The 23,980-nt window shown below is 38.5% G+C and overlaps 2 protein-coding genes and 1 pseudogene across 3 annotated transcripts; 2 read left to right on the top strand and 1 right to left on the bottom strand.

The window, feature by feature from the left end:
* Nucleotides 1-644: 644 nt before the first annotated feature.
* LOC122051477 (inositol-tetrakisphosphate 1-kinase 1-like) lies at nucleotides 645-7,279 on the top strand. Of its 2 annotated transcripts, XM_042612634.1 has the most exons (11): nucleotides 645-1,073; nucleotides 2,056-2,137; nucleotides 2,364-2,396; nucleotides 3,389-3,509; nucleotides 3,828-3,920; nucleotides 4,739-4,858; nucleotides 4,933-4,976; nucleotides 5,046-5,109; nucleotides 5,214-5,269; nucleotides 5,352-5,436; nucleotides 6,674-7,279. In XM_042612634.1, the coding sequence occupies exons 1-11, from the start codon at nucleotides 892-894 to the stop codon at nucleotides 6,751-6,753; spliced, it is 960 nt and encodes a 319-aa protein (XP_042468568.1). In that variant the 5' UTR covers nucleotides 645-891; the 3' UTR covers nucleotides 6,754-7,279. The 2 variants fall into 2 exon arrangements, with proteins under 2 accessions (XP_042468568.1, XP_042468567.1); XM_042612633.1 differs by having other exon boundaries at nucleotides 647-1,073; nucleotides 4,933-5,109.
* Nucleotides 7,280-9,073: 1,794 nt separating this feature from the next.
* Nucleotides 9,074-16,017, top strand: LOC122051478 (annotated as a pseudogene).
* Nucleotides 16,018-17,652: 1,635 nt separating this feature from the next.
* On the bottom strand, nucleotides 17,653-20,405 carry LOC122050274 (wall-associated receptor kinase-like 14). Its single transcript, XM_042611194.1, has 3 exons — nucleotides 19,727-20,405; nucleotides 19,097-19,186; nucleotides 17,653-19,010 (listed from the first exon to the last, which is right to left on the bottom strand). Exons 1-3 carry the CDS (start codon nucleotides 20,403-20,405, stop codon nucleotides 17,746-17,748), a joined length of 2,034 nt encoding a protein of 677 aa, XP_042467128.1. The 3' UTR covers nucleotides 17,653-17,745.
* Nucleotides 20,406-23,980: the final 3,575 nt, after the last annotated feature.

The raw sequence follows: 23,980 nt of genomic DNA on the forward strand, positions 1-23,980 counted from the left end.
AATCATTTTCCGATCGGATTAATCTAGATTGATCATCTTAATTTTAACTTACACTATGATAATTAACTCGTGTAATATAAATTCCTCTTTATCGTCGTATTCCATCTTAAATATATATACTAGATAATTATCGATAAAGGTTACACGCGGAGATATCTTCGTCATCGTCATTAGTAGTAGTAATAGCATTAGCACATCTGTATCTTGACGTACTCCACACAAGATCGGAGCAACGTCAAAAGGTTGAAAACGACAGAGGCGAACCGCTCACTGTGCTTCTTTATTAGGTTCAATGGATGTCCTGTTGTTGCCCATCAATGTCTTCGTCAGCCAAAGCAAATAGCATGTGTTTACCACAAGTCAACTCCCTGCCAAAGTAAAGTTATTTTTGATTCCTGACAAATACATTTTTAATATTACCAGAAGCCCAGGACCGGTGAACCAATAATACAAAGGAGGTATTTTAAGCTAATGCTTTCGACAGAGATACCGTCCAATCAAAGAGGGGCCCGCCCCGTCAGGCGTCAATGGTCACGTCGGTAGGGACGGTTGATTTGAACTGTGTTGGTTTCGTAAATACAAGGAAACGTGTTTCCCATTTTGGTAATTGCATCATTTATGGAATTTATTCCCGATTGAGCTCTGCTACAAATGCCGCCGATCGAGCCTCCCTCATCCCTCGCTCGCTCTGCCGCTCTGCTTCCTTTCCGGCTACTTCCTCTTTGGATTGCTCCCGGACTTTTCTTGCTCCCCTCGCTGGCTCGATCGTTGCCTGTTCGACCAATCTCGCAGCCTTCCCCGAATTGAAACCACCGCGTCGTTCCGTTGCCATCTTTTGATCATTCGAGGACTGTGGTGGGTTCTAGGGTTTTGTTCGTGTGCTTTTGGTCGATGAGGTTGAACGGAGAAGTCTCGTGCATCCGACATGAGGAGGAGGAGGAGGAGGAAGCCGAAGAGAGGGTTCCCCTTACGTTGCTCGCGCCTCCGCCGTCGCAGAAGCTTGTCGTGGGGTACGCTCTGACGTCGAAGAAGGTCAAGAGTTTTTTGCAGCCTAAGCTGGAAGGATTGGCGAGGTGAGTTCTCCACGCCAGAAATTGGTGTTTGAGACTTCGGGGGTTTTCGTCTGATCAGCCGGGTCACTGCTAGTGAAGGTGGTGGGACACTGGATTTGTGATGAGTCTATCGAGTATCAAATGGACTTTCGTTTTAGATTCTAAAGATACAACTATGCGCTTGTTTCTATTGAATTTAAAATGAGAGCGATCGTGAGTTAAAGATTCTCCATCTTTTCTGTTTCCGAATTCTTATGTTTTTTTCTTCATTTTTATTTAGCGTGCTTATCTTTTTTAATAAAAAGCTAGTTTCCGATTGATTCTCTGTTCCTTTATTAGTTTATTTTCTTTATATATATATTTACTGTTGACTTCTAATATATTTACTTATTTAGTCGATGTTCTTATCGAATCCGACTGCTGGTTAAGAGGATAATTGGGGAAGTTCATAAATCACCAGCGTCCTTTTCCAAAGAAAACTGGCATTGATTCTTGCAAGCTTTCACAGCAGGACTCCATTTGCCTTATTTTCAACAGTAGCTTGATTCATGCATTTATCTAAGCTGGTATGTCTGACGTGGTGATATCCGGAATCTTTGGTTCCCTAAATCAGAAGATTCTCCTGCGCATGCAATGCAGCTCAGCCATTTGTCTCAGAAAACGGTCAAAAGGACATCATCATTTCATTGAGGAACTCTTGAGCCTTGAGAAGAATAGTATCATATTACTATATTGTCAACTATTGGTTTTTGAGAAAACATAGAATAGAATGCTTATATTTTTTTTAATGGCGTGGACTATGCTACCAACGAACTCTGACGTTTCCTTCTGTTATTGACTTTTAAAACGCTTTATTTGCTGACATTTATGTCTACCCTGGTTCGTTCCATAAAAAAATGTCGAGCAAGAAAATATCAGTTTATTTATCAAAGCCAGATATCTCAGGACTCTGAAAAGTTGAAAAAAAAAATAATCTGAGGAGATTTTCTGATATGTGATGCAGGAAGAAGGGAATTATATTTGTTGCCATTGACCACTGCCAACCACTTGGAAATCAAGGTCCTTTTGACATTGTTCTCCACAAGGTTAGGCGTCTCCCATGGACAACAATTTCAATCATTTTAAATTTTAACAGGCAACGACTATTTCCATCTTAGGGATTGAAGTTGTTGAATGCTAGATATTGTTGTGTGGTGACTAATTGGTATTTGTGAAAATATGTGAACAAACTAATGGTCCTGACTCTTTTGTATTGATTTTCCACATGGTGGGACCGGAGCTGATAATCTTCTGTTTTTAATATTTGTGTAGTTGACTGGAAAAGAGTGGCAACAACTCCTAGAGGTTAGTAGTCACCTTCTAAGTTTCAGAACTTCTCTATAATCAGTAATCAGTATACTATCACTTGATCAATTCAGCTATTCAGAAGGGTACATAGATTCTGCACCATGCTAGAACTTAATTTATTCATCAAAATTGAAGTATTGCTCAATGGTAAACCTAAAAGGTTTGCCCATCTCTTGAATTACTTACAAAATTTGCTCTCTCTCCATCTGATTAATTGTAGCAAAAAGATGATTACGCTCATCTCAGGTGCCCCTCACAGTCCGTTCCCAAATTATGTGAAGGGAGGTAAATCACGAGGTCAGCTTATAGCCGACCGCCAAATTGGCTAGGGGGTACTCTCCATCTGATTAATGATTGTGAGGTTGGTGGTGGATGCTACACTAGGAAATTGTACTTCATCTTCATAAAAACTATATCATCTTTTAATTTATAGGTGACCTAATTTGTGGTGCATCTAGAATCTAATTATTGAACTAAGATCCGACCTTTGTGGAAAGAGTTTTGGAAAGCCATCTTTTTAGTGTCTGTACTCTTGTAGTTCTGGTATACGGATGGCTCCATGGCTAAGATCCATCTGATACAAGTAGCAATACCCTCAATTATACTCTAGTTTTGCAATGATTCAAGATTCTTTTGTCTAAGTTGTGCATTTCTCTTTTGCAGAGTTTTGGTCTTGTATCCCAAACATATTGACCTGAACCTTTCACAGAAATTTACTTGAATATTTTACATTTACAACTATAATAAATTGTTACTGTTGGTGGAGAAAAAAAACTCCCATTGAGATTTTGTCTATGTCCCAATTTTAATTGCTGAAGTTTTCATAATTTGTGTCCTACACGCTTGGCAATTGACTCTCTGAAAATACCCTTGGTGATTATGTTATGCATCTTCTCTCTTTGAGAATAATTGTCAACTTTCGTCTTTTGAATTTGTGGTGTCAAAAAAATTATATTTTTTTTACTTCTTGATTCTATTAATCTTTGAAGGATTACTGGGAAAAACATCCAGAGGTTACTGTACTTGATCCACCAGCTGCAATAAAACATTTGCGTAATCGCCAATCGATGCTCCAGGATGTGGCTGATCTGAATCTGTCGGATTGCTATGGTAATTCTGCTATGCATCATGCTAAAACTAAGTTGCATGGTCACAAAAATATTATTTTGGATCAAATTAACAACTTCCCATATTCCATGTCCTTCATGAGAGTAATTTGAAACATTTATACTCTGCTTCAATACATTTCTGTTCATTAGCTGTTCAGTCATTTATTTAATTCTCTATACTCTGGTTTGCTTACCATCTTCTTGAAATTATTGCCCATTATTCACCATGAAGTATTCTCATGTATAAAACAATCTTCCAATTGTGAAGACTCAAAAATGATAGAACTATAATGGTATCTTGTTTGAATAATAATTGTAGGCAAAGTTGGCATTCCTAGGCAACTTATCATCACAAAAGATCCTTCATCAATTCCAGATGCTGTTAACAAGGCTGGGCTAAGTCTACCATTAGGTAAACTCTCTGGTACCTTTTTTCACTATCTTAGCAATCATCCTTTATGCACAAAAATGTTTGCAATTGATGTTGGAAGGAAGGAATGGGATTCCTTGATGTTCAATAGCAATGCCACTTTATCCCATCTAGTGTTATATTGTTTTAAAAAACCAGCATGGGTTAGCAATGTGACATATCTCATAAAGATGATTCAAAATGAAGAATTGACACAATAAAGTAGCATTTGAACGATTTTCTTAAAAATGGATATTTCTCTTAGCCGTAATTAGATGGATAGGACTGTATATAGAAGGCAATGGGACCTTATATCTAGTCCAAGAAGAAACACTGTCTCCTTAGTTTAATAGGAAGTTAAAATTTGCTCTATTAGATGTTTGATGTCAGTCTCTGATTGTCTACTTCTGATGTAAGCATATACCATGTTTAAGATTAGTAAATTGATTTGGATGCTCTAGGTATCAAATGAATGAAACTTTCATTTAACAATGGGCTTCGTACCGTTGACCTTGAGACAATTTAGTCCCTGAAATGAACAATAAACATAAATTCCATCTTGTACAATCTTTTTGCCATCCTTGGGTGTGACTTCACTCTCAGTGCATGTCTCTAATTCTCTAGTAAACCTTGCTGCATGACTTCAAAATGATGTAACTCTTTTTTTAGCAATTGTTGTCCATCCATGCAAATTTGAGTAAGGACAATTTAACCTTTTGTGATGTGTAGTGAATTAGGAACATTTGGACAGCTAACTTGCATGTCTACTTTTTAACTTGGGCTGTATCTTCTTCGTTGTGTTATGGTGTTTGTTTTTGCAGTTGTCAAACCTTTAGTAGCCGATGGAAGTGCAAAATCACATGAACTATCACTTGCCTATGACGAAGTTTCCTTGTCAAAACTTGACCCTCCTTTGGTTCTCCAAGAATTTGTTAACCATGGTAATTTGTTTTTGACTCTCAATTTGCCAGGCTTCCATTTTCAATTCACTCAATTTATTTTCCCACTGTTATAGGTGGGGTCCTCTTTAAGGTCTATATCGTTGGGGAGACAATAAAGGTCGTTCGTCGGTTTTCCCTTCCTGATGTTAATAAGTGTGAACCATTAAACAACACTGGTGTCTTTCAGTTTCCAAGAGTTTCTTGTGCTGCTGCATCTGCAGATGACGCAGAATTGGACCCTGGTGTTGCTGGTAAGATTAATTCAACCATTTAATGTGTGATTAATTTTCAATTGACTAATAGTATGTAGTACAATGCGATGGAGATGATTTGTTTCTATACTACTGCTGTGTAGAACTTCCTCCAAGACCTTTGCTTGAGAACCTATGTAGGGAGCTCCGTCATAGACTGGTGAGAGGATTTGCTATTTGTATGCATTATCCAATTAATTAGTAGATTTGTATAAGTTTCCCTTTGTGTTTATTGCCTGTAGGGTCTTCGATTATTCAATATAGATATAATTAGAGAGCATGGAACTAAAGGCCGATTTTATGTCATTGATATCAATTATTTTCCTGGTAAGTATATCCTACTTATTTTGGTTTTTCTCTAACATTGGTAGTTTGGTCTTTCCTTTTACTGGTTCAGTTGTAGAGATCAGCAAATATGATATGCTTGTCTTGTAAATGGTTAGTTTGAAAATCTTGGCCTTGTGTGGTTAAAACTTGTGTATTGTTTGATTTTATATTTCCATCTTTGTTACGATCATTTTTTTTCTTCTTATTTTTGTGAGAATCGAGCATCTTCTGTGTAAAATAAAACTTTTTGTGTGCAATGACATCAAAAAGTCGGCAAATATTTTAAAATTTTCTTTTCAATTTCCTTCTTTTTTGTGGAAATGAAAATTTGAATCAGAATATTTTGAAAATAAAATAGTTCAAGAGAAGTAGGTATTTTTAGAGTCTCTTTTATAAGAACAAAGATCTAGAACTACCTTTAGTCCTGTAGGTGTTCACTATTTGTTTTGTCTTTTTTGGTTCCTGACCTGAGCATATAAAGTCAAAAAGAAAAAAAAATAATAAACCCAGCTACCCTGAGTGACCGACCCGGTCCTATTAAATTTTTCCATCGGCCATCTAAAATCGGAAAACACTTGTGACGAACAGCCTAGAAGTCCAATATACCTTGATTGCGCGTCCCATTTGGAGAAATTTTTTTTTGCAAATGTCTCATACTTGAGGATCAAATCGCGGATGTCTGGGTGACAACTTGAATATCCTGCCACTGCACCATATCCTCGGAGGCTGGATAAAGTCAAAAAGAGTGCATAGACAAGGTGGCTATTGGACGATAATCTATTTTTCTATTCCTTCCGGCTTAAATTAGTAGAGTCATTAATTTCAGGGGAAAATCTGAACTTATAATCGATAATTTTTTATTTATATACGTGTTTTGTGTATTTCCATTTGGAATAAAATAATGGATGGATATATGTTTTAGATTAGTGGTTAAGTTGAATATTACACTTGTCCTTGCCATTTTCTATTATCCTCTGTTGGATCAAGGTTTCTGTATGTGGTGTTTCTTTAAGTCTATGGTGTCTAAATATAACCATTGAACTAGAATTTGTATGTCAAAACGATAGAGTTTGAAATAGTTTCTATCATTATTTTGCCATATTTTGCCCAACCACAAAACAGCTGCATCTTTGGAATACCCGTATCAATTAGTTGATAATCCAACCTTTTCTTAACTCCCCCTTTTTATTGTTTTTCTTCTTGTCAGTGAATTATTTCCATTGTGCAAACTTTGCAGGCTATAGTAAAATGTCTGGCTATGAACACATATTCACTGATTTCCTCCTCAGCCTGGTACAAAGCAAGCTCAAAAGGTGACTTCCTAGCTGTTAACTAAATATAGTGACTTTCAATAACGTTTCACGGCACGAGAGGGGCTAAACCACAACTGAAATCTCAGTGCACATACACAATTTCGAACCTTAGCAAATGGCACTGCACAAACAAGTGCTGCTTTCTTCTACTGCCCGTTACTAACGAGTCTTTCATATAGTCAAACACGTGCTGTCTTCTTGTATGTCCTGTGTTTGTAACATCCTTCATTGTTTAGTGGATGGCCAAATCTAATTGTCTTGGCGGTGTGAGGAATGTAATCGTCGTAAGTTTAGCAATCGCCATAAGTTTAGTGACTTTGTAGGCTGCTAATGTTCTGTATACGCGTTCTTCTTCTGGCTCATTGATACGAGACTTGTGGGAGTTTTTGCTTATTTAATTAAGTTTGGGAAGGATAAACCATGGGATATGAAGCAACAAGTTGGGTCTTACTCTCTCTGCCTTAGCAAAGCCACTGTATTTTAACCAGATTGATACTGCTTATATGATTTAGTGCATGGTTGATTTATTAGTTGATTGGTTTACTTTTTCTTCACCTAATCTAAGGACAAACTGTGGGGTGTAATATTTTTTTTTCCTTTTCTTTTGCTACAAAAGTATATGGTTGATTTAAATAATAACAACATTTCAATAAGAGGCTGACGCAACTAGTCTAATTTGTTTATATTTTATTATAAAATTTCATCCCTAGGACCACACCAGGACAAACTTTGCTCCATTTGCTATTCTTGCATAATAATTATAATTAATCAGTCTTTAATCACCCAGCGCATTTGTGGAGTCATGAGACATGCCTGTTATAAAATAAAGGATTAGTTAGCTTTTTTCCTTTTTTATATTTAAAATTTGAACACCATGACCTGTTCTCCAACTAATCTTGCATTGATTAGGAAACATGTTCTTTTTAAAAAATATATATATTAGTGATTTTTTTGAATTTAAGAAAAACTAATTGTTTTGATTCTGTGGGGGAGGTTTGGGATTGTGGCAAATTAAATACCAAACCTTGCCCGCCATCTCAAGGTGTCCCTTGAATTCCTTGTACTACTCAAACAAGGATTCTTGCAATCTCTGCAAGATTTTAGAACTTGGGTTGTTTTTTCTATTATTACCATTTTTATTATTGTTTTTCAAGGATCTCATTTCTTAAGGCAAAGGAACAGCTTTGCCTTCCAACTTTGCATTTATTTACAAGAGGAACTTTGTTCGCGGGCTCTTTGCAATTTAAGAGTGTATGAGGTCCTTTTATTTTGTGTAAAATAGCCGTAAAATAGTATGTGTAATTTTTAAGATGTTTGTAGTTTTTATTTTTTATTATTTATTATTTATGTTGATGAGAGTGACGGTTGCAAGGGACATAGGCATAATAACCCTCCGAGTTTGGTTGAGTTGGTTATCACACGTGGAGTCCTAAAATGAAGGGTTGATTTTCGATGAAGTTGAGAGAAATATGATATATTCAGTGTCTTGGTTTATTTTCTACAAATAGCTATGGAATTAACTGTGTGAGACATTGGAAATTTACATAATGGATTTGGTGTCCCTTTCATTGGGCAATAAGTGATAGAATTTTATTTTTATGTACTAGTCACTATTTTAAAGGTTAATAGTAATTTACTTTTTTCGTGTTAATCTTAAGATAAATTGGTGAAAGCGCTGGGACAAGTATATTCGTTTTTATGTCACAAAGTGATAGAATTTCGTTGGTCCTTTAATTTCTCTCTTTGAACTGGATGAACCGCTTTTGACAAAGCATAATTAAATGTAGCAGTTGATGATATATTAATAACAATGACCGTTTGTTTGACCGTTGAACGAGCCAACCACTAGCGAATTATGCATTTTTAACAATTAAGGCTCGTTAAAAGATAAATAATAACATTTTGACATTTCCAACCCCCAATTATTCTGACTTAATTTTACCTTTCAAACTGAAGAAAAAAAAAAGAGAAATCATTTGAATTAGAAAATTTGATCATCAAGTTTATTCAACTAATATCCATCTAAATTCTACCTCAAGCAAATCGTAATCATATTTATATTATTTTAAATAATATAAATGATATGAGACACGGTCTGATTTGAAGTCTTCAAACGAAATAAAGTTAAGATAAAATGGTTAAATAATAAATTACAGGGGTCAAAATGAAATAATCTGACGTCCGGATCCAATTATCCATATCCCCTGATGATGGTACTTTCGTAATATCAGTCTGGTGTAGTGGCTTTCACAACGTAAATTAGTGCAAAATATTTGTTTTAAAATTTTATTTTTGTGTTTTTTATTAAAAAAAATAAAATTTGTTCCGTTAAAAAAAATCAGTGCAGCGGCGCGTCGGCGACCCTTTCTTTCTTCCTCTTTCTCTCTCGTTTCGCATTAGACTTCTCGCCTCTCCGTGCTTCCGGCTACGGTCTCCATCGCCTCCCTGACGAGTCGCCTACCCAGGTGGCTCCTGGATCTGCCGGTGTTGGCCGCTGAATGCGAGATCTCTTGCCTCGGCCGGCGTCTGCACTTGACAAGGAGGCGAGGAGGGGAACGAGCTAGCTCCTTTTGGCCAGATTGGGTAGGCAGAGTCAAACCTCTCTCGGTGGCGGGACCTTCATCCCCTAGAGAGGCGAATGGAACAAAATATTGAATCTCATTTTAGAGCGCGATAGATGGGGGTAAAGCGTCACTTCTTCTTAGGGGATCGTCGCGAATCGCATTTTCCTTGCCGGTTCTTATTTCGGTGGTCAGAATGTTTATTTATTTATTTATTTATTTATTTATTTATTATTTTTATTTTTCAGGGTTTTTGTTGTTGCGGGTGCGAAGATTTTCTGTGCAAGCGTGATGTTTCATGATCGTAATTTTTAGGGGAGTGGGAAGCTTGGTGAGGGCTGCTCGTGGTTTAGGGTTTACTGCTTTTATGGATAGATCTCATAGTAGAGTAATTCCAAGTCATTTGAGGATCGAGAGTGTGGAGGCTGTCATCTTGGATTTACTAGAACCTCTCCTGACGAGGGGAGCTTAATATCTTCCTCTCTTCTATGTCCTAGATTACCCTAAAATTGTGAAGCGCGAGCAAAATGATGTTATGCCGACCTAGTGCAAGCAATGCTATTATACTGAGTTTTACTCAGATCACGGTACTTTTGTCTCTTTAATTTCATCATTGGTTGCTATTTCATGATGCAATGTTGTCACTTTTTAATGTTGTGGTGTACGAAACTCTTAGCAGAATTCAGTAAAGATTGAAAATTTTGGTTTCTTTTGTTCTTTCTAGATATTTTTCCTTCTGGTGAGTTTTGGAAGAACTAGTGCAGAATCCCATAATAATTATCCATATCTTCGGCAAAATTTGGAAACTGTGGAGGGAGATGCTTATCTCATGCACTCATGCATCCATGATGAGATACTTCATCAGAGGCGCCGCCCTGGTCGAAAAGAGTACTCAGTTACTCCACAAGTTTACCATGAACATAGTTTCTCAAGATCACAACATAGTGGTAGAAGAGCTTTGCTTCAGGTGTCTAAACCACCTACATTACAAAAGGATTCAAAACAGCCTATCAGGATATATTTAAATTATGATGCTGTGGGTCATTCTTATGATAGGGATTGCTTAAATGTTGGAGATCTTGTGAAGGTAATCTGTTAAAGTAAAATAAATCGCTCAATTATGGACAATGAGTTCCTGTATTTTATAAGCATGAACCATTCTCTGGTCTTGGTGTTATTTCAGCTTGGTGAACCTTCTACAACATCAGTTCCAAGAAGCTCTGTGTGCACCCCTAATGGAGATAGGCCAGTATTTGCAGATTGTTGGTACAACTGCACATTGGAAGATATTTCAGGGGAAGATAAGAAGCAGCGTCTTAAGAAGGTATGGATTATAGCATATTGGTTCTTAGTCTGTATTAAACAAAATGCACATCATTGGTATGTTGTTTGTACTCATTTGAGATGCCTAGATCTTTGTCTGTTGCTAAGTTTGATAGGGTGAATTACTTGACTTCTTTGTTCTGATGTTTACTGTCTCCACCATGCTATTTCTATTCCTTTTCCATTCATAATTTTTTTAAAAAATAATTCCTTTATAAATGCTGATCAGGCACTAGGACAAACAGCAGAGTGGTTCAGAAGAGCTTTAGCAGTCGAACCTGTTAAGGGGAACTTGAGATTAAGTGGATATTCTGCATGTGGGCAGGATGGCGGTGTGCAACTTCCACATGAATATGTTGAAGGTGCCCTCATTTCTGGATTGTTTTCGGCTCTGCTATAGATTGTTACTCCATCATTCAAATCTTTTGTTTTCTGCTATATAATTGCTCTATAGATTGTTATTCCAGTACTCAAATATTTTATCTTTTTCTATATAATTTCTCTAGAGATTGTTACTCCAGTACTCAAATCTTTTATTTTTTGCTATAATTTCTCTACGCCATGCAGATGGTGTTGCTGGCACAGACCTAGTTCTCTTGGTAACAACTAGACCCACAACTGGCAACACTCTTGCATGGGCAGTGGCATGTGAGCGAGATCAATGGGGGCGTGCTATTGCTGGTGCTTTTTTCTACCATATTTGCTGGAAGTTAATGAAAGTTTACCTGCTATTACTGCCATATATACCAATTAAGTTTATCCTTCAATGATTTGTAGGTCATGTAAATGTCGCTCCTCGTCATTTAACAGCTGAGGCTGAAACATTGCTTTCAGCCACATTGATACACGAGGTTAGTAAATGCTTTACAATTCTGCTACTTCTATTACTGCCTTCTTTCATTATGCTTGGTGGCAACTGAAGGACATTTTTCTTCAAAGGTGATGCATGTTTTAGGTTTTGACCCTCATGCCTTTGCACATTTCCATGATGAACGAAAGAGAAGGCGTAGCCAGGTATCAATTTGCAGTTTGTCATCACAACTTATTCCTCCTGTTACCTTATACATAGCTTCTGACTACTTTTTTTTTTTTTGTCTCTGTAACTATCCTTTCAGGTCACTGTGCAAGTTATGGATGAGAAGCTTGGTCGTGCGGTTACACGTATTGCCCTGCCCCGAGTTGTTATGCATGCTAGATACCATTATGGGGTAAGTTGCACCAAACTGTTATATTCATTATGTATTTGGACTATGATAATTAGTTTAGCATTGAAACTTGAGATTGCATTTTTTATTGGCTTGATGCTTATTATTGTTTGGTAGGCATTTTCTGAAAATTTTACTGGCTTAGAGTTAGAAGATGGAGGTGGTCGTGGTACATCAGGTAATTTCTTTTGAATAAAAAAAACATCTAGTTAAATTGCCATATTGAAAGTTCAACTAATTTCCTTTCCATTATGACTAACTGATGTGTGTTTCATGATCAGGTTCTCATTGGGAGAAAAGACTTTTGATGAATGAAATTATGACAGGATCCGTCGATACAAGATCTGTGGTTTCAGAAATGACCTTGGCTTTATTAGAGGATAGTGGATGGTACCAGGCTAATTATAGCATAGCTGAGCGCCTTGATTGGGGTAGGAATCAAGGAACTGAGTTTATTACGTCTCCTTGCAATCATTGGAAGGGGGCATACCAATGTAACACAACTCAGTTGTCTGGCTGTACATACAACAGGGAGGCTGAAGGATATTGTCCTATTGTAAGTTATAATGGAGATTTGCCTAAATGGGCTCAATATTTTCCACAAGCTAATAAAGGTAAGCTTGGATTCTAGTTAGTGTCTGATCGTTAAAGTTGAAACACAGCCTCTTTGTATCTTCATTTCATTCCCAGAATATAACTTCTCTTTAAGTCTGCACATTTTGTCGTGACAATATTCATATTTATCTGGGTTCTATACCACTATCATTGTTGTCATATTTGTTGTTCCAAGGTCTTCCATTTTGACATGGCACTTTGGCATTAGCTATTACATATTGCAAAACCTGTAGCAATTTCTCTCTACCTTCTGTTTTTCTCGGTCAATTTTTAAGCTTTGTGAGCAATGATCAGCTCAATGATTTGACATAGAAAGTTGGTTTTGGCGTGTTGACCGCGTTCAATTCGCAGAACTTGTGGTGTTTTCCAGTGTTAGAGGAATAACCAAGAATTGTATAAGCTGAGTTATTCTGTAGATCAAGTGTGTAATATTTAGAATAGGGAAGGGACTTTAAATACAACAATAAGGAATGATTGATGAATGGTTCAAAGGTAAAAATAGGCAAATAATCCATTTCTTCTCTAGCCTGAAATGGATTTCCTTCTTCATTTTTTAATAGATTCAACAAAAAAAAAAGAAAAAGATATTGAATGAACTATAATTGTCTATCCTTGAGTATGATTTGCTTTAGTGCACCCAGGCTCATAATCTATAGTTTATGATAACAACTAAAATCATTCTTTGTTACCTTCATATGGGGTATAGATATGAGCTTTTGTCTGATTGAATTTCTTATAATATTTACTCATATTCAGGTGGTCAATCATCATTGGCAGACTATTGCACATATTTTGTTGCCTATTCTGACGGTTCTTGCACAGACACTAGTAGTGCACGTGCTCCTGATAGAATGTTGGGCGAGGCTCGAGGAAGTAACTCAAGGTGAGACTAAAATTTAGCACTAACTTCAATAGAATAATAACAAGGTTTGTGGAACAAACAAAACCCATACATGAAGCAATTTGAAGACAAACTTAAGGCAAAATTAAGTTCTTGATCTTATTCTAACATGCTAATTGTCCGTGAAGGTGCATGGCTTCATCATTGGTACGCACAGGCTTTGTTAGGGGATCTATGACTCAGGGAAATGGTTGTTATCAACATAGATGTGCAAATAACACACTAGAGGTAATTGGCATTCATGTTAAATCCTTTTGTTGGATTTCATGAATATTAGCAAGATAGCATTATTATTCTCTTTGATTCAAGGTGTAACGTTTATCAGTTTGAAGCCCATGATAAATATATAGCCTTTTTGGCATATTATGTTGTTTTGCCTTGTTCAATCATAGTATTGTTTTGAGTTGGATTATTCCTTAGCAATTCTGCAGAAGCTTCTTTTTCTGTATAAAAGTAAAAGGATAAAGTGGCTAAACCATGGTGGGTGGTCATTTATCTATTTCTTCCTTTCTGGTAAAGTTATTCTGAATCTAGCTGAATCAGTTTTTATATTGACATGGACAAATTTGAATCATTTTCTTGCTCTGATGATATTTCATCATAAAACCAGCTTTAGTGTTGCAATTTCGTATTTCTTTCCTTCTCATATCCCTCTTTTAATTCTTTGTGCAATAAATTTAATCTAATTTGTGGACTTTGCTTACAGATGGCTTAGCAATCTGTTGTAGATTAGATCTTAATTTTATCTTATATCTATTATATAGGTTGCTGTGGATGGTATTTGGAAGGCATGCCTACAGGCTGGTGGTCCTGTTCAGTTCCAAGGATTTAGTGGTAAGTTCTCGGTCATTTAAAAAACACTTAATATGAGATATATGCAGACCTTCCTCTCATATAAGCGTTTGATGCTGCAGGTGAGTTGATATGCCCACCCTATCATGAGTTGTGCCGTGGCGTACCTATGTCTGTAAACAGCCCATGTCCTGGTTATTGTAGTTTTAATGGTGATTGCATTAATGGGCAGTGCCATTGCTTTCTTGGTTTTCATGGCGAGAATTGCGGTGAAAGTGAGTTAACATGATTTAGCAGCTTAATTATTTTTAATCTATTTGTGGTGTCTTTACTTAATGACATTTATCCTTCATCAGCAACATAATCATTGCCAAATACTTTGGGCTTGGATTTGTAGTAAGGAAAAGTTTCTTGTTAGTAATTATCGAGGAATGTTTGTCTTTCCACAGGATCATGTCCAGGAAACTGTAGTGGACATGGTACCTGCCATCCAAATGGGATCTGTGAATGCGAAAATGGTCAGACTGGCATCGATTGCTCTACTGGTACTTTATGGAATCCCCTCTTCATATTCACTTCCGATATACTTAATTTATTTTTCTATTTCTGCACATTAGTAATGTAACGCCATCTTGTCAAACAAAACGATGTGCTAAATTGCTCATCCGAATTTTGCAGCTGTATGTGATGAGCAGTGCAGTCGCCATGGAGGAGTATGCGACAATGGTGTGTGTGAATTCCGCTGCTCTGATTACGCCGGCTATACTTGCCAGAATAGCTCATCGTTGCTGCCTAGCCTTTCTCTCTGTGGTGACGTACTAGTTCAGGATGTATTTGGGCAACACTGTGCACCAAGTGAGCTGAGCATACTGCAGCAGCTGGAAGCTGCCGTTGTAATGCCAAACTACAACCGCTTGATGCCCAGCATTCACTCACTCTTTAGCATCCTTGACAACAGCTACTGTGCTGCAGCAGCCAAGCGACTCGCCTGCTGGGTATGTTTTTTGTGCCTAATTATTTTCTTATTTCTTTCAATTGTATATTGGTTGTTTATAACCTTACGTGCAGTTTAGCAAGTTCTTACATGGATTCCCTAGCTTTTATCAAGTATTGCTTCAAAACTCTTCTATTTGTGTTCTTCTCATAACTTTCGTTAGATTTTTGGAATTCAGTTCGACTTTACATTGTGCATTTATGAGTTGTTTGTTCGAATCATCGATTTGACATCACTTTACCAGCTGAGTACAACCGGTTCCAATCTTTACTCATTTTGTGTCGTAGATTTCTATCCAACGTTGCGATAAGGATGGAGATAATAGGCTTCGGGTGTGCCACTCTGCATGCCAGTCCTACAATGAAGCATGCGGAGCAGCACTCGACTGCTTGGACCAGACTCTGTTTAGCAGCGAGGAAAGTGAGGGCCAGTGCACCGGTTTTGGTGATACAGTGCCATGGTGGATTCGTCGCTTTGGGAATCTCTACTTGCAAAGACGACGAAAACTTTAAAGTTCTAGTTATTGGTTTTTGGTGTCTGCTGTTTACTCTTTTCATCAGTGTATTTGTTTTAGGATCCATCATTGCCTATGTTTTGCATGGCAAGGTTAATCGATTAGGGTTGTAATTTCACCCAAACAAAATGGAATCAATTAGGACTCATGGGTGTGTCTATGACTTAGTCGGGTTAAAACAATACTGGGGCTTGTTCGAAGAATTAAGCCCCGATCACCTTGAAAATGTTTTAAGGATTGTTGAGTTAACATGTGAGGGAAGGGGGGAAATTTATAATTGTATTTATTGTGCCCCCTGTTTCTAATTAATTGTACTTTGATAATGATTTTCTTGTCTTTTTATTACTGTGATAATTTGATAAATGCATTGGTTTATTTAGGACAAACTTACTGACAACAAATTTCATTTCCTTTATTGTCAGATTTTAATAAAAATTCGACCTTTTAGGTTTTTTATGTTTTTTGGTTTTATATCTTCAAATTTTAGACAAAGAAAAAAAAATGGTAAACAATAATATTTATTTTTGTTTTTTTACTTTATAAATAAAAGCTTGAGGATGCATTATCCAGAGCCCCATCGGTTTGGATGTTCTAAAAAAAGATAAAAGAAATTCAAATTTTGATTTTGGGGTGAGTCAAATGGAGAAATAACACCTGGCTACGTAACTACGCGTTAGCCGACGGTTTGGCCATTTCAGTAGGGAGATCGGTCGACCTTGGTCTCCTCAGTGTTCCCACTCGCCACATCGTCCGCTATAAATACCCAGTCTGCTACTTGAACCGGTTGTCGGAGCCTTTGCACCTAGAGAAGGCGAGGGCGCCTCTGCTTCCAGCTTTTACTCCGTCAGGATTCGAGCTCTCGGTAATACGAACTTTCTCTCAATCTTCTTTTTTCATCTTAATTTTCAGATCCACTTCGTTTGCTTCGGATCTTAGTAATTTGTTCTTGACCATCTATCGTTTAGGGCGTTTTTCTGGAGACTGTCAAACAGAGATTTGCAACACGAGTTTGCTTCTTCCAGCAATGGCAACTGCGGCCTCTTCAAGCCCACGTCTGCGCCGTTCTCTTTCCAGATCGCCGATCTCTTTCTCTTTCTTGCTTCAGCAGTGAGCAGTGACGGTAATCTCTCCTACCCGTCCTCCATGCCTTCGGAATACTCCTTCCACTTCTCCCCTCTGCTACCTGCTTCTGGCTCCGCGTCTATCTTCCTTTCTCAGATCTCCATTGGCAATCAGCCAGCGAGTGTCGCTTCTACCTTTCCGCAGATGATCGAGCGCTAGCTACGACATCTGCTTCTCTCCTCCGCGATGCCGCCGACGAGGTGGAATGCCTCCTCCTGGAGAACGCCTAAATCCGTACTGCTTCCGACGGAGAGCTCTGTCCCGTCATCAGTGGATCCATCACCAGATCCACACGAGTGCCCTCGCAAAGGATAGTGAAGCCGGAGGAGAAGCTGGTCTCGCGACCCAATAACATCTCGATCCGGTCGAGCGGTACATGAGGTTGAATCAGAACGGGAGATCCGGTTCATCTTCGAACCGGAAGTCCACAAGTGACAAGTGCCCTCTTCTCGCCTCCAAGCCTCCCATACTTTCCTCTGTGAGTATGATTAACTATTCCCTGTTGACTAAAAAAACTAACTGCTCAAAAAAATTGCCTATGCTATTTGCTTCTCACTGATACATTTCCCATCATATGCTGGTAGTTTTATCTACTATGTCATGATTTGATTTTTTTTTTTTTCGTTTTCTCGTACTGTTATCTACTATGTCGCATGGAATCATCACATCAAACAGCCTCTTTAGAACTGATCCCACAAGGGAGATAAATATAGATAGATACACAGTTAAAAACGCATAATCGAGACGTTAACTTCAGAAAATGACACTCCAAAGATCCCTGAACCTTTGCCCTCAACTGTACTATCCGGGGACTGTTATCTACTATGTCATGATTGTAAACAACATGAATATGCCATCTTCATCTACAAGCTAATTATTTCTCATTAATTTCTTTAATTTTGTATTGTTACTATTTTACATTGAGTGGTTGCACAATATGTACATGAAGAAAATATATAGCATATTAATTTAATGTACTACGTTGCCCAACAAGCTGTGCGCCGACGGCGAGCCTTGTTCGCTCAACCACGGATCCTGCACCGACATCGGAGACTCCACGTTGACTTCGTCGACCATGCTCTTCACAAGCACCAGCCTCCGGGTCTTGCACGACGCCTGTGACGTCCTCTCCGCCATGCTGCTCGCTGGCGAAGAGCAGAACGACGAGGCCGTCGACAGGAACGTGAGGTCCTCCGTAGGGGCCCACCCGCTGAGCTTGATCTGCTCCAGCTCGTCCACCACCTCCGTCATCGACGGCCGCATGTCCCGGTGGAAGGCCAGGCACCGGAACGCCAGTTCCGCCACCTTGTGCACCGAGGCCAGCGTCCATGCGTCGCGGTGCGGCTCCAGGAACGGGTCCAAGATTTCGTCGACACGGCCGCGGCGGATGCGGTCGACGGCGAGCGCCGCCAGGTTGACCTCGCTCTGCGGCCGCCCCAAGTCGACGGCCTTCATCCCGGTGATGATCTCCATGAGCACGACGCCGAAGCTGTAGACGTCGCTCTTGTCGGAGAGGTGGCAGTTCTGGTGGTACTGCGGGTCGACGTAGCCCGGCGTCCCCTGCGGTGCGGTGGAGATGTGGGAGTGGAATGTGGCGGAATCGGCGAGGCCCATGCGGGAGAGGCCGAAGTCGGCGACCTTGGAATGGAAAGCACTGTCGAGGAGGATGTTGCTGGACTTGATGTCACGGTGGAAGATGGGGGGACGGACGGCGGAATGGAGGTAGGCGATGGCCTTGGCGGTGTCGACGGCGATGTCAAGGCGGACGGTCCAGGGGAGGGGGGAACCGCGCTCGCGCTGCAGGTGCTGCGCCAGCGTGCCGCAGGCCATGTACTCGTACACCAGGATGAGCCCCTCGTGACTCTGCTCCACGCAGCAGCCGAGGAGGATAACCAGGTTGGGGTGGCTCACCGATGACAGCAGCTTGATCTCGTTCATGACCTGCTCAACGGTGTCGCCGTCTCGGTTCTTGATGCGCTTGACGGCGACCTGGCGTCCAGTGCTGCCGAGATAGCCGGAGTAAACGGTGCCGTAGGCGCCGGTGCCGAGGATGCGGTCAGGGGAGAAGCCGTCGGTGGCCTTCTCTATGTCCTTGTAGGAGTAAAGCGGGACGGTGCGGGAAGCCTCCGAGAAGAGGCGGCGCATGCTCTCGTGCTTCCGCGTCAGGGAAGTGCGCCGCCGGAGCCAGCAGCAGACGAGGACAAGAGCCGCCGTCGTGGAAGCTCCAGCAATTCCTGAAATTAACGCGAGTTGCATCAATATAATCTAACACAATCAGTAACACAATACTACATAAGCTAGCAGAAACAAGGAAAATTACCACCAACAAGAGTGCGATATTTGCCGGTAGATCCACCACAGTCCCCTGTCACAAACTTTGTAGGATTGCACTTTTGATTGGAATTGGACACTGAAACAGTAGAATTATCCATGTTTACACTCGGAAAATAAAGATAATTCTTCTTTGTATCACGGACTCGCAATCAAAATTTGATCTTAGTTCTTAGTTATTACAACAAATTTGCTGCAAATGGTTAAATAAAGCATGAACAACTATCAATTGAAATTGCAGAATCAAAATGGAGACATCAGTTCCCACGACCTCAAGTATGTATTTTTCTGCCTGGAAAGGTTATTGAAGCAAATAAACACCTCTGCTTAGTGCTTAGCAAATGCTTATTAAGGCATTTTGGCAATAACAGAAGTCGAGATGGGAGAAGATTGATTAACAATGCAAAGTCCGATCAGCAAAAGCTATTAGTAGAATTGTAAATTACTGGCATGCATACACACACATGTTTTGGAGCAAGCATTATCCATGATTTTTTTTTTTGTTCCTTTTTTGTTTATACTTTAAAGCAATCAGATGCGAGAACAGAAGAAGGATCATGCAAGAACAGAAGAAGGTTCATATCGTAGAGAAAATAGAGAGAAGAGAAGAAAGAACCACCTCGTTGACAACCTTTGCCTTCGACAAACCCGTCCCCTTGAAATCCCTCACGGCACCTGCACCGGCAGGCCGACGAGCTGGGCCCCTGAACCCGTACCGACTCGATACTCGCGTCCGGTGAGCAGAGGCAAGGCCCCGGCAGCCACCACGCCAGCTCCGCCGTGTTGAACTCGACCGACATCACCGGCGATCCGTATGTGACCCCGGAGACGAAGAACACGCCGCAGCTGGAGGCGTTGACATCCTTCATGATGTCGTGGGTGGCGTTGAGGAAGCAGGTGGTGTTTTCGTACCTGCCGCATGAATCGTCGATGAGCACGGACTCAGCGCGGCAGCTTCCCCCCGAGTCCCACCGCGTGCAGTTGCGAAGCAGGAGAGCGGTCCGGTTGGTCAAGGCGAAGTTTGGGCCTATCAGGCTCCCGGCGGCCGACACGGAGCGGCTGCAGGAACGCGGTACGTCGACCCAGATAGCATCCTGGGTAAGGTTGCGACCGGCGAATTCACCGATGAGGAAGGGGGAAGCCGCGGAATCAGAGCAGTTCAAGCGAATCGAGCATCCGTCAGAGAAGCCGAAAGGGTAGGGGGCTGTGTAGCTGCCACAGGATTGGTTGCAACCTTCAGCGGAGGATAAGCCCAAGAGCCCGAAGAAGAAGAGGAGGACGGCGAACAAGCTAGGCATGCTTGAAGAAGAAACCGAACTCGCTGTGGCATTTAGTCAAACACCTTCCCTGCAAACCATCACAGAGTTCGAGCTAGGGTTGCTCCGCTTGGCGAATCAAAAAATCGCATCCGACGAACAGTGAGAGGAATCTAACAGGAGGCGTGGACTTGGATTGGGAACCTACGACTTCAGGATCAATCGGCCTCTCAATTATGGCGAGATTTTTCTCTGTGGAAGAATGCCAACGAAATCTCCTCCGCAGCCACTTTCAATTTATCTTATTCTCCTGTTAAATTAATTAACAAGACCGGATTGTTTGGTTCGACCGGAGATAATAATTGCCATTATCTAATTTATATTGATTAATTTTTAGAATGATGGATTTAATTTTATAAAATTTTCTTATTTATTGTTCTTGAATAAATTTAATATTTGATTTGATAAAAATTTATTTATATTTATTGATTAAATTAGTAAATTTAAATAATTTATTAAATTAAATAAATAAATTTGGACATATTCAGTTTATTAAAATTTATGAATAATATTCATGAATAATATATATAAATTATGTTCATTAATAAAAAATTTATCAATATATTAAATAAATTTTAAAAAATTTAAATTAAATAATCAAATAAATTTAAATTTAGAGTTTGATAATATCTAAATTTAAATTGAAAGTTGAATAATATTTAAATAAATCAAGTTCAAATGGATCTAAATTATTTTAAAAATTTAGTTCATTTTAGATTCAATTTTGAAATTTATCTTGATTTGACTTATTTACGACCTACCAACAACCATTGATCCATGAAGGTGGATTGGATCTAACAGTTGGATTCGATCGTTAGATGCGCATCTGAGAAAATACGCCCTGTGGAAAAACTTTTGTTTGACTTTCGGTTGAACTGGTTTTTCAAAAGTATCAATCAATTCAACCGGCGAAAGTTATAAGTAGCATCAAGTAATATAATTTTTATTAGTTTTTAAATTTGCTAATCATCCTACGGAATTTAATTTATAATATTATTTAATTATATTATTAGTATATTATATTATATTGACTCGAGTAAGGATGTAATTAGGTAAATTCGCCGTGTACAAGTGAAATTGTATATTTGTTAACTATTTTTCTAATTCGATGAATTCAAATTCTGCAATTAATTGACAGAAAATAGTATTCAAATTTCAAATAAATAAATTCTATAAACATAAATAAGTGGCACAAGAAACGGAGAAATTGTGCAATGTACATATAATTAATTATTTTTTAGAAGGGACTAAACTTGGAGAATTCTTGTTGATTTATAATTTGAATTTGTTCGAAGAAAGTTCACATAACAATAAACAACCAAAAATTACGTAAAGTAGAGAAGAAAAAAGTATTGACTTTATCCTCTTTTCTTGTTTTTGTCTATTTTATTTCCACCCATGCCGTGGAATTAGAGCGGCAGAGCCTACCCATTCAGCTGCAACTCCAGAAGACACGCATCCAGGCGAGTGAATTGAGTGGTCAAGTTTGGCATGCCAATTGATGATAAATTTGCATTGATCAACTCATGGACTTTTCTTCAACGTTGATTGTCTGGCTCCGGGTTTATTGGTAGTGCGGGTCTATTGGTAGTGGAAGACGTTTAGTTATTTTTGTATATTCTTGGTTCATTTTGTATTTATGATATATTTATAAGATTTTTTTTCTAAATAAAATACATAACTAAATAACGTTGGATTACTAGGTTATTCATCACAAGTACTTTTTGATTTATTTTGATGACCAATAAAAAAATTTTATTAGTTCGAATTGATCTCTCTAAGTTTGATATTATTGACTGCTCTGACATATTTGTGAGGTTTTAATTTTATGCTATTCCAATGTTTGAATGGGATGAGTAAATATTCATTAATAGAAGAGGAAGAGAGGAGAAAGAAGAAAAATAAGAAGGAAATTAAAGTATTTAGGGTGCGTTTGGTTCGTGCGTTTTTTATTTTTATTTTTTGAAAACGTGAGTTTTTAAAAAATTATGTTTGGTTTTTATTTTCTATGTCTATTTTCTAAAAAAATAGATAGTATTTTCTGAAAAAATAGAGAATGTCTAAAAGTTGTAGGATCGTTGCGCTAAAGGGGAGGGGTGAATAACGTTCGTGGCTTTTACGTTCGTTTAAAAACAATCAAGTAAGACGCAACGGAATAGAGATAGAAAAGAAAAGACAATAAAGCAATTGCTAACACGTTTCGAAATAGAGATAGAAAAGAAAAGACAATAAAGCAATCGCTAACATGTTTCTTTTACTTGGTTCAGAGCTTGTGATAACTTCTACTCCAAGGCCCGCACGTGAGAGTGCTTTCATTGGGCAATCACTATCAATTCGAAATAATACAAGTAAAAATTTACAACTTTTTGAAGAATTGAAATAAAATATACCGATGATCTACAGATTTGAAGAACTAAACCTTCAGTCGTCGGAGCAGCATTTGGGCGTCGTGGAAGTGTTTTCTAAGCAGCACGTAAGAGCATAAGTCATTTGGAATGTTGTGTTTTAGGTGTTGGTCAAATGTTATTTTTATAGGATATTCCGGGTGCCTGGATCCCTTCCGGGTGCCTAGACCGTGACATAGGGTCGTCCAATCAGCGTGCTCCTAATGACAATAATGGAAATAATCTCTAATTGATTTCAATCAATTAGGATTTATTATATTTGACATACAATCAAAATCGATATGAATCAAATAGGAAAAAAAAATTTAAGTCTATTATATTACTATGTTTATAATTATTATGATTGTATGTCTTATTTAATCTTTCCATTATTGTTTTGGACAATTTGTATAATAAGCCTATTGGTTTTAGTAATAAGATTATTAACAAATTTTATATTATTTTATTTTATCTACCTATTGATTTCTACATGGTATCAGAGTCATGATCCTTCCTTTTTCTTTATCTTCCCTCAAAATTTAGCTTCTTCCTTCTTTAATTCCTCTTCCAGCACCAGATTTCTACAACATTAGTCAATAACAACATGTACATCTTGGAGCACAACAGCAACTTGGAGCAGCCCAAAGATCAACGTGCTCCAGCAACATCTTGCAGTCTCATTGCCAACATTCTTTCTTGCCAGTTTTGTGCGACAACCTCGAGAACTTTGACAATTACAATAACAATTTTTTTCTACTAGTTCAGTTTTCGATTCTCTGCATTAAAAGAAAAAAAATTGGATTTTGGTTGGCGTATCTGTTCACTTTCATATTTTGCTCTTAAGATTTCTATTCGGTTGGATTAAAAAAAAGTGAGAAAGAAAGTGAGAGAATAAAAAAATCGAGAAAAAAGAAAAGTGAGAAAAAAATCGAGAAAAAAAAATGTCTTCTCTCGAGTCTACTGAAATCTCTTCACCGTCACAAAATACCTCTTTTTCAATTCCTATGGTTCCTTCTTTCTCTGTAAAACTTGATCATGATAATTATTTACTATGAAAATTATAATTTCTTCTTTTACTTTGTGTTCATAATTTACTTGGTCATGTTGATGGTAGTTTATCCCCAACTCAAATAGATGATTCATCCTATACTATTTGATTTAAGAAGGATCGAT

The sequence above is a fragment of the Zingiber officinale genome, chromosome 3A (assembly GCF_018446385.1).
Source record: "Zingiber officinale cultivar Zhangliang chromosome 3A, Zo_v1.1, whole genome shotgun sequence".
Lineage (NCBI taxonomy): Eukaryota > Viridiplantae > Streptophyta > Magnoliopsida > Zingiberales > Zingiberaceae > Zingiber > Zingiber officinale.

What these genes read in the sequence shown, in the direction of transcription:
- LOC122051477 (XM_042612633.1), top strand. Translation starts at nt 892, where the DNA reads ATGAGGTTGAACGGAGAAGTCTCGTGCATCCGACATGAGGAGGAGGAG. An exon ending in AAGCTGGAAGGATTGGCGAG is followed by an intron (nt 1,074 to 2,055) that starts GTGAGTTCTCCA and finishes TATGTGATGCAG; the next exon opens with GAAGAAGGGAATTATATTTG. An exon ending in TTGACATTGTTCTCCACAAG is followed by an intron (nt 2,138 to 2,363) that starts GTTAGGCGTCTC and finishes ATATTTGTGTAG; the next exon opens with TTGACTGGAAAAGAGTGGCA.
- LOC122050274 (XM_042611194.1), bottom strand. Translation starts at nt 20,405, where the DNA reads ATGCCTAGCTTGTTCGCCGTCCTCCTCTTCTTCTTCGGGCTCTTGGGC. An exon ending in AGGCAAAGGTTGTCAACGAG is followed by an intron (nt 19,187 to 19,726) that starts GTGGTTCTTTCT and finishes CTACTGTTTCAG; the next exon opens with TGTCCAATTCCAATCAAAAG. An exon ending in ATATCGCACTCTTGTTGGTG is followed by an intron (nt 19,011 to 19,096) that starts GTAATTTTCCTT and finishes CGTTAATTTCAG; the next exon opens with GAATTGCTGGAGCTTCCACG.